The sequence below is a fragment of the Tyto alba genome, unplaced genomic scaffold, assembly GCF_018691265.1.
Source record: "Tyto alba isolate M040663 unplaced genomic scaffold, T.alba_DEE_v4.0 Super-Scaffold_13, whole genome shotgun sequence".
Lineage (NCBI taxonomy): Eukaryota > Metazoa > Chordata > Aves > Strigiformes > Tytonidae > Tyto > Tyto alba.
In genome coordinates this window covers 35,032,922-35,052,316 of record NW_024881275.1, presented here as the reverse complement: position 1 = coordinate 35,052,316, position 19,395 = coordinate 35,032,922, and the positions used below count along the sequence as shown (strand labels likewise).

The window sequence follows — 19,395 nt, the reverse complement described above, 5'->3', positions numbered from 1 at the left end:
ATTTGTTTGAGGTAGAAATTCTTATGATTGGCAAATTGACGGTATCTAACTCTGTAATTTGTTTTTCATTGTATGCAAAACTTAAACTTGTTTGGTTTCCTTGTTGTATGTTAAATTCCCTAGAAATTATTTGTGAGAAATTAAAAAGAATATAAAGCCTCTGGATATCTCATGTAATACATCGGCATTTTTATTTATAGTTTACAAGTTTTAATTTCACTTCCTGAATAAAAACAAGTTGAAAAATGCAAGTCTGCTGCATATACGAATATGAGTCCAGACTTAAGTATGGATTCTTCACTGTTTTTTGTTGTTTTGTTGTGTGTGGTGTTTTTGGGCGGCTTTCCCCCCCCCCCCCCCCTTGAGTTGTAGAACATTTCACTTGGGGTTTTTTTCCATGGCTTGGGGTAATTCCTGTCCTAGTGAGCAGCTGCTCCTAAGTTCGATGGGAAAGGCAAGGAGCTGGCGGCCGTGGCAGAGCCACAGCCACCCCCCCGGAGGGCGGGCGTGGGGGGCTGGTGCCTGCGCAGCGCTGAGCGCCCGCGGGGCTGAACACGCGTGCCCGGCTTCCCCGTGTGCCGCCAGTGGGGGGATGGGGGTTTGGTGTTGCTTTTTTTTTTTTTTTTTTTTTTTTTTTTTAACCATGTGCAGCTTTCGGAAAACTTCACCTCACCGAGAAGTTGAGCGTGTTCGCTGCTCCAGCCTGGCAGGATTCTGGGGGGCGTGGGGTGTTTGCGCCGTTTCTCACAGCAACCACCCACGATTCCGGATGCGCCAGGGGGCGGCCGCGGCGCTCCCGCAGGTTTGGGCTCAGCACGCATCCTCCCGCGGGCCTCCGCGCCTGCCCTTACCTGAGCCGCTGGCTCCCACTCGGGGGGCAAGGCTTTAAAAGCTGCCTCCCCGCGGGGGAGCGGCTGCGTGGGAGGCCGCGGGTGGAGGGTGGAGGGGCGGGGCACCGGCGGCGGCCCCGGTAGGGCCCGCTCGCGCCGGAGCGCGGCGCGCCTGCGCGGGGCGGGGCCTGAGGGGCGGCCGCGGAGGCGATAAGTGAGGAGCGAGGGCGGCGGCGTGAGGTGCGCGGGGGAAGGTGGGGGAGGAGGGGGGGTGCCTGCCGCCCGCCCGCCCGGCCTGCCTTCAGAGGGCGTGAGTGTGTGTGTGTGTGTGTGTTTGCTTGCACCCAGAGAAGCGGCCGAGCATGGAGTTCCCGTGCCCCCTGGAGTCCGCCAGGTTCATAGCCGCCCACAGCAGAGATGTCTTCGTGGACGAGGAGGAAGCGCGTCGGGTGGCGGAGAGTTTGTTCGACCAAACCTTGTCGGAGGAGTTCGGTCTGGCGGGGTGGAAGAGCCTCCACGAGCTGAACCCCCGAGCCGCCAGCGAGGAGGCGGTGGGCTGGGTGTTCCTGGTGGACACCCTCAACTTCTCCTTCTGGTCGGAGCAGGAGGAGCAGAAGTACCGGGTGAAGTACAAGGGTAAAACGTACAGCGGCTACTGGTCCCTCTGTGCCGCCGTCAACCGGGCCCTTGACGACGGTTAGTAGGCGCCGGGGGCGCGGGGCTGCCGAGCGCGGCGGCCTCGGGCTCCCCCCCCCCCCCCCCGGGCGTTGGGGGGGTGGGGGGGGGGCACCGGGAACGGGGGAGTGCGGGTCCGGTAAAGCAGCCGCCTCAGAAACGGGAGCCCTCTTGGTGCGAGCTGCCGGTCGCTCTTCGGCCGAGCCCGTGTGTGCGTGCGGGCCGCCCCGCCGAGCTTCGCGGGGGGCGGCGGGCGGTGCGCGAATGGTGCCGCGTGCTGGAAGCGGCGAGCTCGCGGCTCTGACTGGGTTATCGCTCTCCCGTTCAGAAGACTTTTAAGGAATGTCTCTAGTCAGCCCTTCGTGACTTCCGTTGTTTCACGTGTGTTTTTAAGATAAATTGCGTATTTCCATGACAAAGGAGAAAGTGAGGCTTCAGCTGTTCCTCTAGTACCAAAGCGGCTCCAGTAAGTCTGAAAACCGATGTGCCTCCCAAACCAGTATTTTAGCGCTCACTCTCGTTGCTGTCATCCGAGAAAAATCTATTTGTAGGTATAGATGGAACTTTTAATTAATTGCCTACGTACACGCTTGTAAACTAAGGGAAGGTTTTCGTTAAGGTGATGGCTGCGGTTGCACGATGTGGTTCGGAGCTAAGGGAAAACAGGACTATGCTGACCATATACTAACTACATCGACCAGTGCACTATGTAAACACCACGTTCAAAGATGATGACTAAGCTGTTGGGGAAAAATTACGTATAAAAAAAAGAAGAAAAGTTCTACGGCTGCATGTTGGAAATTATTATCTGTAGAAAGAAGCACTGTGTGCAAACCCAAATTTAGTTTTAAGCAGCTATGTGAGTGCAGTTATCACTGAACACTGGGGTGATTGCAAGAGGTAATAGACTCCTTAGATCTTACTGTGTAAATGCTTATTTCATCTATAGCAGGCCACTGCATTAGGTCTTGGGATATGTTATGATAGCCTAAACATTTCGTTTTTACTTTTCTGAAGGAATACCTATTACCAGTGCCTCGTATTTTGCCACCATGAAGCTTGACCAAGTTAAGCATGTATTTCGCTCTGACACAGAAGTTCCTATACCTTTGATTGAAGAAAGACATCGGGTGCTGAATGAAAGCGGAACAGTTCTGTTAGAGAAGTTTGGAGGCTCTTTCCTCACCTGTGTTAAAAAGAGTGAGAAAAGTGCTCAGAAACTACTACGCCTAGTACTGGAGAACTTTCCTTCTTACAGAGATGAAGCTGTATTTGAGGTAAGCCAGTTCTAACTTTGAGTTTCTTATGATAAGAATTTACTCCTTTCTGACTGCGACTTTAAAACACAGCTGTTAGCTTGTCTATGTAATTTTTTCTGAGAGGACAGTCGGTTCAGAATTGATCCAATATTTGTGAATTGATGGGGCTTTTAAGCTGGGAAATGGAAGCTGATCAGAAACATATCTCTGGAATTCAGTGTATTCAAAAGTAAAAATCAAGGGAATGAAGGGAGAAAAATTAATATTATTTCAATATTTTTGCCTCAAATCAGTGAAGATACTGGTTTGTATCATGAAAGGAAAATCAGACTTCGAAGCAGTTGATCTTAGTTACGTAAATTGCTATGAGTCATACAGATTGGGAAGGAGGTTTTTTTTTTTTAAATAATATTCTTGGACCACGGTACACTTTTTTTGTTAAGCTGGTGTAAAACTATTGAGATTTCATTTCTTTATCAGTCTAAACCTCTGAAAAGAAAATCGTACAATTTATTAACAAAGTCTCTTTATTGCCTCAAGTCCTTAACTAGTCAGGAATGTATTTCTAATGACAGAAATGGCTCCCCAGAGTAGGGCCATTTTTTGTCATATGCTGTCTCTGTCTTCATCACTTTGTTGTAATTTATTTTGATATACTCCAAGTTCCCAGTTAAATCATGACTCCTTTGTACTCCTTATAAATGTATAATATTGGAGGTAATTTCAGCCTGAAAAACCCAAATACTTTTTTCTTGAATTGCCACCATACACCCTCCCCCATCTCTCTTTCTTCCTTTGCATTGAGGGTCTCCGCAGCTAATGAAGGAAATTAAACTCCAGTGGAATTGTGAAAATTTACAACTACTGGGAATCAACAGTATAAGTGTTGTTGATTCAACAGGCCTTGCACAAATGACTGTAGGCCAAAAGTAACCCATGCTTCTGTCAGTGTTGACAGTATAGTGAAGCTTTTTGGAGCTTTTTTCCCTAAATGAAACTGGTGAGAAGTAAACAGAGACTAACGGGTATTTTCTGTGTCTCTGGTTCTGCCTATACAGGCATGACCTCTGCTTAGCATCAGTGACATATGTAGCTGCTCCTGTGCCCACTTCTATCTGCAGTAGTACTCAGCCGTTACATCATTGTGTCCAAAAGACTTTATTCGAGTGACAGTGTAGCATATACTAAAAGCCTGTGCAGTCTCTTCAAGGTAACTCCCTAGAACTGGAGCTCTGAACCTATTGGATTTATCACTTAAATCTGACCTTCAGTAGATGGCATGATTTTATTCTCCTTTGTCTCCTGCTATGAAGTAAGATATGTTTGCATGAAAAATCTGAGGTTCTTTACAACTGATCTTTGAAGCTACTGGTTTAATTTATTAGGATTTTTGACCTATAAAGTAATTTTTTTTGACAATTTTTATTATCAAAAAGGAAATATTTTCCAAGTGACATATGGAGTATTTTCTTATCTTTATAGTGACTGTATTCATTGACGTAATGTCTTTCATGAGATGATGCTGAGTGCTTTGTGTAAAGCAAGGCTCCCTAAAAGCAGCAGCAGACTACAGAATGAAAAGATGTTCCAAAAATTATCCCAGACCGTAAGCACTGACATAGTAGTAAAGCCTGCTGCATGTGTATGGAAGCTGTTTTTCTGCTTTTACTAAGCAAGATGGGTATTTTGAAGGTGGGTAAATAATGTAGACTAAGTTTACACCATACTTTTTTAAAAAAAAACAACCACCAGTCTTGGCATCTGATGTGAAGTGATGTGGATCCCATTATCAACATAATTTCTATGACAGCAGTCTGAGCTCTCACAAGATTTTTGCCTTCAGTGAAGGGCTAGGAGAGAACCGAAAACATGATGAGATACTCAGCAGCAAACCAGTGGTTTTCGGTAGCTCTCCATAGTAGAAATTTATATGATTGTAAAATAAATTCTACAGTATAATCATACTGTCACAGACTACGTTCCTTTCCTACATTCCGATGTTCTTTCCTACATTCTGTTGTTCTAGGGGAACTTCTAAAATTAACACAGTTCTTTGGCTGTATGTTCTTCCAAAGACATACACAAAACATTTTTCATAATTACACATTACTGAATGTTTATAGAAATTGTCAATTTTTTTTTGCTTTTGAAAACTAAATTGCAAACAAGACCCAAAATCCTGGAAACCTTGTTGTCCTTGGGTGAACAGTTCATATTTAGATGCTGTGCTGAATTTTAATCCTGACAGAAGTTTACATTTTTTACTATGTTACACTTGAACGTCAGGGTTCTCATGTTCTGACATAGACACAATGGAGTCCTTTCCAAGCTTCCAGTCATCAACATTGTGTGTATTTATATTTTATTTACCATCACCTGGGACTGAGGTTGTGGAATTCTTATGATCCCCTTGTTTGTTTGTTTGTTTTTATTTTGGTTTTGGTTTTTTTTTTTTTTTTTTGTTTTACTAGTTGTGCTATCACATTTTGCTCTTTGCCAACGCAATACTACTTATCAATAGGTCATAATTAGCTAAATCTCTTGATACTGGCTTATTGTAGTGGAGAGGAGACACAAGTGGGCCTATATTTGGTAGGTTTTCCTGAAAAGTGAGGGTGTTGTGAAACGAAAAAAAAAAAAGTGTAGTCCTATTGCCATCTGATAAAATATTCCATTTTTGGACAAAAGATGCCATCTTTGAGACGTAGTATCATTCACCTAATGCTTTCCTTACTTTCTGTTGAAAAGGGTGGTGGGAAGATTTGCTAGAAATGTTTAGTAATCTTTCTCATGCTGAAATTTTTTCATAAACCTCAGAACCTCTGAGCAGTGTAAAAATTAACAATAATTGAAACAATTACATTATAAATCCACCTGCTCAGTGACACGTCCCAGACAGTATTTTTCTTCCAAATTAGATTGCAGCATGATATTAAAAGTTCCATTTGAATTTTCCCTTCCTCTGCTCCTGCAAAATGGTGTGGTGCTGGCAATGATCAGTTCTTTACTATATTGGAAGAATCTAAAAATGCAGTGTCCTTGGTTTCCATTAGCTTTGGGGCAGTAAGAGCTATGATGGGTTTTGGTCTATTAATTGTTTACTTCTTGTTGTGATTCAAGTGGTGTTTTATTATTTAACGTAGAAAATTGTGTGTGTTCAGTAGAAATAAGTTTGTGCATCTATGTCAAGTATAGAGTGAAGCACAGGGAAAGAAGGAGTTTTCAGGATGTTAGCAGTTATGCTGTGAAACGTAGTTGGGCATCTTGTTCTCAAGTGGTTTTGGAGAATAGCATTTAACAACAAAAAATGTGCTTTGCTCTGAGGAATAGTTTTAGCATCTTGGCAGTAATATAAAATTAAATTATTGCAAAAAATTCCATTTGTAAATTGTGGTGATACGAAGGGTGGTGGAAAAAAAAAATGTAAATTGACTCCCCACCTGCTTGTATTTCAGACTAGCCATTTCAGTTACCTATCATTGTTTAGCACATGTTGTCAAAAGTCAAAAATCTCATCCAGATATAAAGGGAGGAAAAAACTTACAACCTACTAATGCCTTTTTTCTTAAAGATGCAGATTTACATTCACACACTGTGTTCATAGAGTGAATACCTCAGCAGCTTACATATCATAGCATAGCTTTAGTTCTTCTCCTAGTGAATAGTCATAAAACTATGTAATTCTTTACAGGATTAGCACTAGCGAAAAAGTTTGACAAATAGAACCATGCATAGTATCTAAGAAAAATCTCACATTTGTAAATACACCTTCTACTGGAATTAATTTTCCTCTCTCATCTTTCGCTAGCAAGATACACTATACAACACAGAGGAGCATTCACAAAAGTTTCCACTAGAATTTTATTTCTTTAACAGATAAATTGATAAATTAAATGTTTTAATTGTCTAATCTGATACATGCCTTTTACACTTCTCTCCTCGGAATGAAAGGTTGGATGAACTCTAGGGTTTCCGAAAGAATTAATGTTTGCTGGACTTCAACTACAGTGTTTTGCCAAGTGGAAGTAAACCAACATTGGTGTGTTCCAAGATCCAAGCAGAACCTAAACAATTTTTATTTCACTGCAGTGATTTCTATTATGTTTTTCTTTCAGTTTACTTATGAGCATTCCACAATACTTGTTTGTGGTTCAATATTGCTTGGATTTTAAGGTGTTTAAGAGTGGTGCACTTCTGTTTCAGTTAACTCATATGCTTGCTTAAGCAAGTGATAGAACAGTGTAACTCTCATCTGTTTCTCTCTGTACATGTAATTTGTTGTATGTATTGATGTTTCAGGCACTTAAATAATTGGTAAATCTCTTTCATCAGAAAAGAAAGGTGTCTTTCTACAAACGGGCCCAAATACTTGTGGCTGATACATGGAGTGTATTAGAAGGCAAAGGAGATGGCTTTTTTGATGACATTTCTAGTCTGACTATATTTGCTGACTACAGAATTCCTCAAGTTCTTGTTCACTTAAAAGCAATGAAGTATTCTGAAGAACTAATGAAGAAACTACGTGAAGGTTTGTTCTGCCCTTAGTAATCAAGTAATCTTACCTCTTGATACGGTACCATTGACTAAAGCTACTTCTAAAATGTAACGTTTTGTCCACATTGTCCACACACGCTCTGTTTTGTTTTGTTTTTTTTTTTTTTTTTAATTTTTTTTTTCAGGGAACAAGGACTTATTTAGTGATGAGGTAACAGTAAGGAACTTACTCTCTAACAATGATCTTCAGTGAGTTCTTAAGGTTACATTTTTATAAACATCCAACTGTTCCTTGGATTAAACACTGATAAGTAAAGGGTTAAATAGACCCTAAGACAGTTGATTTTTGAGTTTCTGAAGGGCTGCTGTTTCCAAAAACACTTCTCAGCATGAATATGATTGTGATTTTTGAGGTTTAGATAAAAGAAACAATGATTTCTTCATTAGTTAAAAAATGATGTAAAAGCATGGGGATTCTTCTTTATCTGTACTGAACTGCTAATGACAAGCAAGGTAATATAACCATCTATTTAGAAAAAAAAAAATAAGTTAATTGCATAAGACCAGTCTTGTTTTTAAGCATGGATCCACCTGCCAGTACTTATTAACTATGAACTTCAATAAATAAAAACATTAAACCAGTCCATTTTCCACTGTAAAATGACTGTTTTTATAGTTAGGACTGCTATTATGCAATTTTAAAATTACATACCAAGATAAACAGATGAAAGCAATCATCCATGGATCTTAATAGAATATATATAACCATTATCTTTCTATTTGTTAAAGAAATTTCTTTATCCTGGGTTTCCTGTAGCAGACTCTCAGGCATTGAATCTTACAAAAATAATTTATTCAGGTGGCATAGCAGAAAAACAGCTCAAGCTGTTGAAGAAGAAAAGCTCTGAACAATTATACCCTTACAGTCTAAGTTCCCCTCCCCTCACATGATGGCTTGGTCCAATATTCGGATCTGGGGTTGTCATGTTCATCACTGGATCCTTTCTCTGTCTCTAAGCTGGCTGTTCCTTATTTTTCATAGGACGCACTGGTCCCGGGGCCTCCCTTCATGTAACTAAGTTCAGCGCAAGTTCACTGCTTGTGGCCTAAGGCTTTAGTGAGTTTTTCTATTAATGCTATACAACAGATTCCATTTGAGCTACTATAACATATCAGGTAGATCATGTGGACAATTCATCTTTTTTGTGAATCCTAATAAGGACGTTTCAAGTCATTCAAACAAACGGGTCCCTTTCTATTTTTATATATGTGTCTTTTTTTTTTTTTTTTAATTTTTACATTTTAAAGTTACCCTAGCAGAAAATATGCTGCTTTGGAATTATATTTGACTATCCTTTTTGTTTCCACAAGCAAAGAAATAGTCATATAATGTTCAGTATAACCCAAAGAGCTGTTCTTTTCTTAAGCCACTTTGAGAATACAGGATGTTGTTTTGGTTGAATGGGAGGTAAACTTGGAAGCGCATATGGTAATATTAAAGTAATCATTAGGAAGCGTATAGCAATATTGTTAGCAGCTGTGTACCATAAGTCATGAAGACTGCAGTCCTAGAATACGGTAAATGTGGAGGGGAGGGAAACAAAAAAACTGGCAAATTCAGACCATCCTGGGGCTGCTGTCTCTTGAACATAATTGGGTTGCTGTCTCTTGTGGCCTTCAGGAACAGTTTTCCAATCTGGAGACAAAGAGGAGGTGGAGATCCGTGGCTGTTCCATTTGGTGCTGTGCATTGATCTGTAAGCACCTGCTGGAGCTCTACGAGAAGAAGGGTCAGGACGTGCGTGGACGGATCAATGCAGTTCTACTCGACTACTATCTTTGGGACTACGCGAGGAATCATAGGGCAGAGATGGAAGATACTCCGTTTCATCGAGTGCGGTGTATATATTACTAAGTCCAGTCCGATAGCAATGCTATTGACGCATTATCGTTTGAATTGCTGTTATTCTTTTCAGGCGGTGGTTTGTTGTTTACTAATTTGGAACTGGCTAAATCACACATGCTTATTTTCTGATGGCATATTAACAATGTACTGCTTTTCCTCTGAGTTTTTCAGGCTGTAACTGGAGTTAATGATGCGAACTTTGCTCGGCAATCCATGTTCATACAGGGTTTATTACACCCGCTTTGACTCCTGTACTTGTGCGTGTCCTTGGACCTGTGTTTGCACACCTCGGTGTGCCCACACCCCCACCCGCGGATTTGTTCGCGTATCTCGCGGCCGCGCCTGGTGAGCGCCGGACTCTTAACCCTCGCTAAATAAACACTGGCATAAACCGCGTGGAGCACGGCCGCCTATTCACTGAGGGGGGGGTGTTGTGTCCGTGGGTCCGACCCGGACGGGGACGGGGACGGGGGGTGGGGAGGGAAGGGAAGGGCCGCCCTCGGGCCTCCCTCCTCCAGCCGCCAGGGGGCGCTGTGGGCGGCCGGGCGCGAGGCGGAGGCGCTCTGCCGCTGCCGGACGTTGCCGCCGTTGCCTAGCGAGGCGCCGTAAACAACGGGGAGAGCCTGGGCCCAGCCCCGGCCGCTGCGGAGAGGGAGCCGCGGGACCGTGGGCCGCGCCGCAGCCGCGGCCTGGATTCCGCGGCCTCGGCAGCCCGGGCGCCTGCATTCCGCGGCCGCGGGCGGCTCCCGAGACCCAGGCGCGATCTCGTTCCCGGCTCCTCTCAGGTTTGGAGTAAAAGGTGCACCGCGAGACACGGAAAACCACGAAAATGTACCGGCCCGCTTTCAGAATACCCCTGCCAGTAAAGAGCCACTAGTACTTGCTCCTGCTTTCTGGCAGCCGAGAGCGTAAGGTGTATCGACACCAGAGTATTTCTGTAGCCCTGGCATACATCTATTTCATATTCCCGTATTATTTTTTTAATATAGCTTTAAGAGGGTGGGGGTAATGCCAGCACTTTAAAGCAGTACTTGCTAGGGGATAAAAGTGATACACCTGGATAAATAAAACTAGAAATTGATCAAATGTGTTTTGAATCTCTAGTTAGTAAATTTATATAGCTGTTTCTGATTGCCATGTCCTTTATGATACCAGTCTCGTGTTTTGCTTCTATGGTTTACTTCTGTTAATAAAATGGAGGGGTTTCTTTTTTCAACTTCAGATTGTTTATCAGCTCTGGATGGCCAGGTTCTCATACTAAATGGAATAAAATTAAATGCAAAAACTCTTCTCTTGGCATCCACACAATGACAACTGTTTAAAGCTGCTTGTTTTCAACAAACTTGAATTTTGGGGGCTTAGATCATGTGTTCTGCCAGTTTGGTAATACAGCTTTCTTAAAGGCAGTGTGTGGGAGTTTGGCAAACTTTCCCTTGCACTGCAGAGATTCTTGGAATCAGACAAAAAATCAAACCAATGATGTGTTTGCGAACCAGCAGTATCTGTGAGGGGTTTTGAATGATCATGAAAGACAGCTCTAAAGAAAGGCTATTTATTTGATTTTTACAATTGTGCTACTGTACACTGCTTATGTTGGAAGGATGAATATGCAGGGAGCAGTATAAGGAACCATGGTTGCTAAAGTACATAATTAATAAAAAATAATGACGTATGTGCTTAAAGTCAGAGGAATGTTTTAGGTGTAGTAATTAGATATATTTAAAATCACACCTCCTTTGTAGGCAACACAACTGCTTTCTCTGTGTTTGTTGAGTTACGAATGCTTGGTGCTTCCTATGTGGAAGAGAATTTAAAACACGTGTGTGTATATACCTACAACTTCTGGAGAAAAAGGTCTTGTTTGACCGATTTATGTTGCCTGTGCAGCATGAATGCAAGACTAGGAAAATGAGAATATTTATTGTTAGCATATGCTTTATCAACAGTGTTTGTTAACAAGCTTTTATGATATTGTTGCTTCATATGGCTGTGTTATGTTCAAATAGAAAATCAGGCAACTTTCAGACTTAAGGTTAAGTCCACTAGCTTCGAAATTAATAGAGGCAAAATTAATTTATGAGTTGATTCAACAGTTATTAATATAGCTACTTTTGTATTAGGTATTTTTAAAGAGTGTAACTGTGCTTATGTATTCTTTAGGAATTGTCAACTTTCTCCTTCAGCCGGAAATTAATTCTTTATTATATAACACGGAAAACTTTTTTTCTTAGTTGCAGACAGCTGCGAGGGAGGTGAACACAGGACTGGTAACAGATTTCTTGTTGACTGTGTGAATACCGAGTGGGGAGCACAGGGATGGATTCTGGCATGGAGGAGATCCCAGTTAAAGTTGCAGTTCGAATCAGACCTCTGCTTTCCAGAGAAGTACTTCATAACCACCAAGTGTGTGTGAGATTAGTTCCAAACACACAACAAATTATCATTGGGAAAGACCGTGTCTTCACTTTTGATTTCGTATTTGGCAAAAATTCAACCCAAGAAGAAGTTTATACTGTTTGCATTAAGCCCCTTCTAGTGTCTTTGACTGAGGGATACAATGCTACAGTGTTTGCATATGGACAGACAGGTTCTGGGAAGACTTACACCATTGGAGGTGGCCACATTGGTAGGTTGTAGAAAGTTTGGGGTTTTTTTAAACTGGTGAACAGCATATTTGTATAGTTTAAGTACTTAATACATAGCAGATGATGCTGCAGAATTTTTAAGGGCTAAGGAAAAAAGGTATAGTAAAAAAAAAAAATGCTTCCAAAGTGTATGTGATAATTAAACTGATCTAAAACCAAATTCTCTGTAAATTAGGCTGTACTAAAAACATCTAAAAAACCCCCAATTTATAAAATGCTCTTTCCCCTTCCCCATTTTAACATTCAACTTAAAATGGAATTTCTTCCTGAAATGCACTGTTTTGGTGATTCTTGCAGTATTTATCCTACCTTGAAAATGTCTGCTTTAGGCAACTAATCTAATTGCTTGCTCACAATTTTGCCTTTTTTTTTTTTTTTTTTTTTTTTGAGAGAGACATTTCTATGATGACACAGAAATTTATGATTTAAGTCTTCCAAATAGATATGAATAGATTATTCTAAATCTCTTGTTAGCTATGAAAATCTTCCTTTTGTTTAGAATCATAGAATCACAGAATCATTTAGACTGGAAAAGACCATTATTATCAGCAAGTCCAACTGTTAATCTAACACTACCAAGTCCACCACTAAACCAAGTCCCTAAGTGCCACATCTACACACCTTTTAAATACCTGCAGGGCTGGTGACTCAACCACTTCCCTGGGCACCCTGTTGCAATGCTTGACAACCCTTTCCGTGAAGGAGTTTTCGATAATATCCAATCTGAATCTCCCCTGGCTCAACTTGAGGACGTTTCCTCTCATCCTGTCACTTGTTACTTGGGAGAAAAGACCAACACTTACTTTGCTGCAACCTCCTTTCAAGTAGTTGTAGAGATCAGTGAGGTCTCCCCTCAGCCTCTTTTTCTCCAGGCTAAACACCCCCAGTTCCCTCGGCCGCTTCTCACAGGACTTGTTCTCCAGACCCTTCACCAGCTTTGTTGCCCTTCTCTGGACACCCTCCAGCACCTCAATCTCTTTCTTGTAGTGAGGGGCCCAAAACTGAACACGGTATTTGAGGTGTGGCCTCACCAGTGCCAAGCCCAGGGGGACAATCACTTCCCTAGTTCTGCTGGCCACATTATTTCTCATACAAGCCAGGGTGCTCTTGGACTTCTTGGCCACCTGCACACACTGCTGGATCATATTCAGACGGCTGTCAACCAACACTCTCAGGTCCTTTTCCTCTGGGCAGCTTTCCAGCCACCCTTCCTCAAGCCTGTAGCGCTGCATGGGGTTGTTGTGACCCAAGTGCAGGATCCGGCACTTGGCCTTGTTGAAACTCATACAGTTGGCTTCTTAATTCGGCTTATTGCTATAATTTCGCTTGTCTTTCCTCTACTAGTAGTTATTTAATGTTCTTGTAAGTACCATTGCTGGCCAAATTCTTTAGGTAATGAATGTCACAATCTAAGGCTGTTCATTGCTCAGCAATTTTAGTTTTATATGTATATTTACTAAATTCATAGTTAGATGTGAACAACCCTTTATTTTAATTTTGGTAAAAAAGATTCTTGGTGTCTTCTCATAGACAAATAGTAAGCTTCCTTACTCTTGAATAAAGAACAGAAATAATTTATGGAAACATTGTCCTATGCTGAACATTAAAAAAAAACAAAAACAAAAACAAACCCTGGGTTTGGCATTAGCATTCCATATCTACTTTGAAAAAATAGGAAATTACTGTAAATGTTGGTCATATATCTTGTCTCACCAAGTTACTAATGGTCTTTGCTGTATTTAAGTGGAATTTATACTTTTTCAAACCCTTGCAATGCCATTGCCAACCATAATGAGTAGGAATAAACAAAAAATTTATACCCTGAGAAGTATAGATTTAAAGTAGATTCCGTATTTTTCTTTACTTTCATGACTATAACATAATGTAATTTAGATCTTAGCTTTGAATCCTATTAATGTATGCAAACAAATATTCTGAGCTTCAAAAAACAAATATTAACAAAAACCCTTGGGAACTCTGAGCTCTTCAGATTCCTTAGTATATTGAGTAGCAAATCTCACAGAAAAACAAATCTCAATCTTCAGTCTCTGTAATTTATGTGGCAGAATGACTACAAGCTTCTGTGACATCTCTGCTTATATTTTAGCATCAGTTGCAGAGGATGAAAAGGGCATAATCCCTCGGGCTATTCAGGAATTATTTCAGCATATTTCTAAAAACCATAACATTGAATTCCATGTGAAAGTATCTTATATAGAGGTTTACAAGGAAGAACTTCGAGATTTATTGGAGTTGGAGACCTCTATGAAAGAATTACATATCCGAGAAGATGAAAAGGGAAATACAGGTAGGATTTAATCTCTAAAATTTGGTGTATTGAGTTTCAGTTGTGTGCCCAAGTTATTGCCTTTTCTTGAAATAGCTTATTTATTAGTAATACTAGAAAAAAGTTAAATTTTCATAATATAAACTCAGTTTAGCTGACTTGAAGCTGTTTTGGGTGAATTTGCCCGTGAACAATATAGATGTACCATCAGAAATAGCAGCAAATGGTAAAGTAGAAATACAGCTATCGCTTCTGCAAATTCTGTCTAGGAACACAAGTGTATGAATGATTATCTCCGTTCAAAATTATAATTGTTAAGCAACTTATACTGTAAATATCTGACCCCTTTCACTATGAAATGAGTGGAAGAGAATATTTAATAGTAGCATCTGGTGTTTTTTGGAGGCTTTGAAATTAACCCTTATCCTATAGTTCTGTCCACTACACGAATATTCTAGAAGAACCTAGAGTAGAATTAATTTATTCTGAAACCGTATAGTCTGGTGGTTTTTTTTAAATTCTTTTAATTCTTTGTAGTCTAATTGTTGTGTTTACTCTAATATTAATGTACTGTTCCATTGAGCTGGCATGGTTTTTTTTTGTCTGTAGCTGCAAGAAGGCACTAATTTAGCACAAATCTTAAGGACAATATCATTGCTTCACAAAGATCTCATAATATATTTTAAACTATTTAATTTCTTCAGTAAAGTTCAAGTCAGCTTCAGTAGGTTGTGCTAGGACATTTTCCATCCTTCACTGAAAGAAAGGACAAAAAATATGCTTGCTAGGAGTACTTGGTAGAAGCTATATAGAACAGAAGTTCTCTTCTTACCGTACACTAGGAAACATTTCTACTACAAACTTACTGTTAGTCTTTTTAATTCTTTTTTTTTTTTTAACTGCCAAAATACCCTTTGAGCTGACTTTGCTCATGCTTTTACTACACAGCACTAGATTGCAAATTGCATATGGCAATGAGTAAATGAGTAAAGCTGTGTATTGTGTTTAAGGTATTGTTTCCAATGCTATGACACAATACACCCATATATTAACTATCTGCAGGTTTCAGATGTATTGTGCCTCATGCTTTTCACACATTGATGTCTTATTTTTCTATAGCTACATGCTATGGCCTCATAATAATGCAGACTTTTACTTTTCTCTAATACATGTTTATAGTTTGACTGTTCCTAATTGCTGTAAACTTTTGTTGAAGAGTTCAAAACTAATTGAATTATTCTTACTTTCTCTGGTTTGGTGTTTGAAGTGATTGTTGGTGCTAAGGAATTCCAAGTAGAATGTGCAGATGAAGTGATAAGCCTATTGGAAAGTGGCAACGCAGCTCGTCACACAGGCACAACACAAATGAATGAGCACTCTAGTCGATCTCATGCCATTTTTACCATCAGTATTTGTCAGAAACAGTCTGCAGAATCTCAGAAAAGTACTGATGCTGCACAGGATTCATCTTGGAAATCAGTCCAGATGATTGCTTCAAAGTTTCATTTTGTGGATTTGGCAGGATCAGAGAGGGTGACAAAGACTGGAAATACCGGTGAACGCTTCAAAGAATCAATTCAGATCAACAGTGGTCTGCTGGCCTTGGGAAATGTCATCAGTGCACTTGGAGACCCAAAAAGGAAAAGTGTACATATTCCATACAGGGATGCTAAAATCACTCGTATTCTGAAAGACTCCCTTGGAGGAAATGCCAAGACTGTCATGATAACGTGCATAAGTCCATCCTCATCTGACTTTGATGAATCTTTAAATTCCCTCAAATATGCCAACAGGGCCAAAAACATTAGAAATAAACCAGTTGTAAATTATAACCCAAATCAAGACCGGATTGATGAAATGGAACTTGAAATCAGATTGCTTCGAGAAGCTTTGCAGAACCAGCAAGTCAGTAATCAGTGTTCGCATGATCTAAATCAAGAAAGAACTCGTATCACTTCCCTTGAGGAGCAGCTCACCCGGCTTCAGGTTCAATGTTTCAGTTATAGAAATTGTGTAGATGAAGCCTTCCCATTTCTGGTTGATTTGAATGATGATGTTAGCTTAAAAAGAAGTCAGAGGGACAGGTTGCAGAGCTGGATCACTATGGTACAGAAAGTAAGGAAGGAAGCTCTCACCATGCAGGAAACTGACACAGGGACTGGGACCAGTCAAGAGCCACATCACATCACAATTCTTCAGCTAAAGAGGGAACTAAAGAAATGCCAGGTATTTAATCCTATGTTGATTATTTAAATAACTGTGTGAAAGAGCAGTCTGCTAAGGCTTGAATTAAATTTTGAAAGATGTAAAACTGCTACCTATACTTAATTTGACAATTTAGATTTAATTAAAAATCTTGTATAATTTTATTTGACTAATGACATTGCTTTATTTTAATGGATGATTGAATGGACAATCATCTTAATCATGATAGAGATAAATAATGTTATATTTTGGCTAGTCAGTTTCAAGATAATTCTATGAGGCTGAGCTGTTTAAACTGTTAGATTGTTTTTAGCTATGTTAGCGTGCTACATCTGGCTGACATAGAGTTAATTTTCTTCATAGCAGCTTGTAGGGTGCTGTGGTTTAGATTGGTGACCACACAATGCTGATAACACACTAAAGTTTTAGGTCTTGCTGAACATCTTGCTGCACAGCATCAGGCTTTCTCTGTTTCTGTCTATGCCCCTCAGTGAATAGATTGGGGGGTGCACAAAGGTTGGGGACATGCACACAGCCAAGCAGGTGACCTGAACTAACCAGAGAGATATTTCATGCCATATAACATCATGCTCAGCAATTAAAAGGGAGAGAAGCGGGTTTAGGGAGGTTGGCCATATTTTGCCTGGGAACTAGCTGGGCATCAGTCAGCCTTTGGAGGTGGTGAGTGCTTTTGCATCATTTGTTTTGTTTTATTTTATTTTCCTCTTCTTACACTCCACCTTTACTTACTGAATAATTTCTATCTTGTCCCATAAATTTTCTTGCTTTTACTTTTCCTTTGCTCTTCCGCCCTCCCACTGGGGTTGCAGCAGGGAAGTGAGCAAGCAGCTGTGTGTGCTTAGCTGCCTAGTGGGGTTAACCCACGACAGTCCTTTTTGGTGCCTAACACGGGGCTTAAGGTCTTTGAAATAATAACAGATTTGATTAGTGTGTGCTAGATTAAACTTCTAGCTGTTGTACCTGTTTATTTAAGTTGTTATTTGAGTGACTCTTGCAGATCATGATGCTGGCATGTTTACTTTGGGTGCTGACTTATGTGTTTCCTTGAATATTCTAATGCTTGATTCCTTTCTAGCTGTACAAGAGACTTCAAGAATCATTAATGACTGTTTTCAGATTTTGCTGTTTAGTACGTTGTTTTATCATTTTGTTTTCCTTTGCTTGGGAGAGCTATGATAAAACCACTGGCCTTCAGCCTAGCCTGGTATTTGAGTCTTGTATCACAGGTCCCCTAGTACTCCAAGAACCATCTCATGGACAAAACGAGCAACTATACCTTTCCCCTTTTCTCCTCTGAGAGACGTTTTATGGAGAGAGAAGATGATGGCACCTATCCCTTCTTCTCCTCCAGGATAGGTTTTTATAGCCTTGATGCAATGGCTTCTCAATTCCCTCAATATCCTCACATAATCAGACTGTTTATACTGGTGTGTATTGTGAACCTGATTTTGATTATTGTTTATAAAGTTAAACAACTAATTGGAGATGCCACACGGGAACATGCTTTAAGGCAGTTGATCCTTGAGGTGGCAGGGTGTATGGGAGGAGTTGGGCAGGTGCATAGGACCATTATTGCCTCCGACAGCTTGGGATTTCATGCTTGAACAGGCTTGTAAACCCATCAAACTAATACACCATTTGAAAGAGGGGAGCTGAAACACAGTGACTTCTAAAGCTATGTTGGGACCTGGCTGTGCTTATCAAGCCACCGGCCAGTGCCCTCAGAGATGCAGAAGGATCTCTTGATCTAAGAGGCCACTAACGGGCACTGAGAAGGTCTCTTGCTCTGAAGCCACACAAATGGACACTAAACTGGATACTGAACCCTCAACTGCAGTAGTTGCTCTTGTAGTCGAGAAGAAATGGTGGAAGCAGAGGTCAACTCAGTAAGAGAAGAAGCAGCTCCTCCTGAGAGTGGGAGAGAGGAAGAATTAAAAGAGGCAGCCTCTTCTGCAGCAGGACAGGGGAGGAAAGAGATAGAAATCATGAAAGGCAGAAACCACCTGGTCCCTACCCATGACCAAGATGCAAGATAGGTGGAAAGATTTTGCCCATCAACAAGATGAACAAATTGCTACCTGCTTGCTCAAGTGCTGGAGTAGTGGGGCTAACAGTTTGGAACTAGAAGGTAGGGAAGCACAGAAGCTGGGATCCATTGCTAGGGACTGTGGGTTTGACAAAGGGATCAGAGGAGAGGCAGCCACTCACAGCCTCCAGAGGTGGCTCTTATTGAGCATGAAGACAAGGTACTGTCTTAAAGAAGGTACTGTAATCCACTGAGACATTCAGTGTCTGAGGAAATTAGCAATGGTGGAGATGGCCTACAGTGACATGGACAATCAGGCCCCCAAAGGTCTGAATGACGTACAGTGCACACAGTCTTTGGGGCAGAAGTCTGTATAGAGCACACTGGCATCATGCACCAGCAATCTAGCAATGATGGATTGGTCTGACATCAAGGCACCAGCTTTGTATAGACTGGTCTGCCAGCTCCAGGGATTCTAAGAGAATCTCTGTCCCCCTCCCTGATATGGGTCTGCACCTCAGCTGTGGAAAGACTGTTCCTCAAGGTCCAGCAACTCGAAGAGAATGTGGATAGTCTCCCTCCTTGCCCCTGCGGGCCAGCATCTCAGCTACCAAAAGTCAGCTTTTCTCTGCTCAAAGGAAAGGGAACCATGGGCACATGCCATGTGCCACCCTGTGGTTCTATCTGTGTGACTGTGGGAGGGATACGAGGAAGTGGGATGGTGTACTTACCTTGGTCCTGGAAGTCTTGTGTACATAAATTGTGGGGAAAAGTAGTGGTTTAAAAGGGCCCTTCAGGAAGATTACTGCTCTGGTTACTGTCGAGCAATTCCTGAGATGCAGTAGATGGGCTGAGGATGCCTCTCCTCTTTCTGATACTGACCCAGTGGATTTATGTCTATGTGGGTTTGACCCCCATGCCTTCTACCATGGAAGAGCCGTGCTGGTCTGTAGTAGGATCAAACTTGTGAATAGTCCTTGTACCGTAGCCCAGGCAACAGAGAGACATGAGCTCCTTTCACAGTAGACTTACAGTTTGTAATTACAGG

At 41.2% G+C, this 19,395-nt stretch overlaps 2 protein-coding genes across 8 annotated transcripts in view; both read left to right on the top strand.

Moving 5' to 3' along the window:
* Positions 1–1,007: 1,007 nt before the first annotated feature.
* On the top strand, positions 1,008–9,558 carry CUNH9orf64 (chromosome unknown C9orf64 homolog). Its single transcript, XM_042787926.1, has 5 exons — positions 1,008–1,070; positions 1,179–1,526; positions 2,523–2,782; positions 7,097–7,292; positions 8,940–9,558. The coding sequence occupies exons 2-5, from the start codon at positions 1,193–1,195 to the stop codon at positions 9,170–9,172; spliced, it is 1,023 nt and encodes a 340-aa protein (XP_042643860.1). The 5' UTR covers positions 1,008–1,070; positions 1,179–1,192; the 3' UTR covers positions 9,173–9,558.
* A 172-nt stretch (positions 9,559–9,730) lies between these two features.
* Positions 9,731–19,395, top strand: part of KIF27 (kinesin family member 27) — a 33,857-nt gene continuing 24,192 nt past the window's right edge. For 2 of the 7 annotated variants that reach the window (XM_032981828.2, XM_032981830.2), the window contains exons 1-3: positions 9,731–11,789; positions 13,916–14,116; positions 15,363–16,321. In XM_032981828.2, the coding sequence (XP_032837719.1) occupies positions 11,480–11,789; positions 13,916–14,116; positions 15,363–16,321 (1,470 nt within the window). In that variant the 5' untranslated portion in view covers positions 9,731–11,479. The remainder of the gene's footprint in view (positions 11,790–13,915; positions 14,117–15,362; positions 16,322–19,395) is intronic. The other 5 variants (XM_032981823.2, XM_032981824.2, XM_032981822.2 and 2 more) reach the window with 5 other exon arrangements.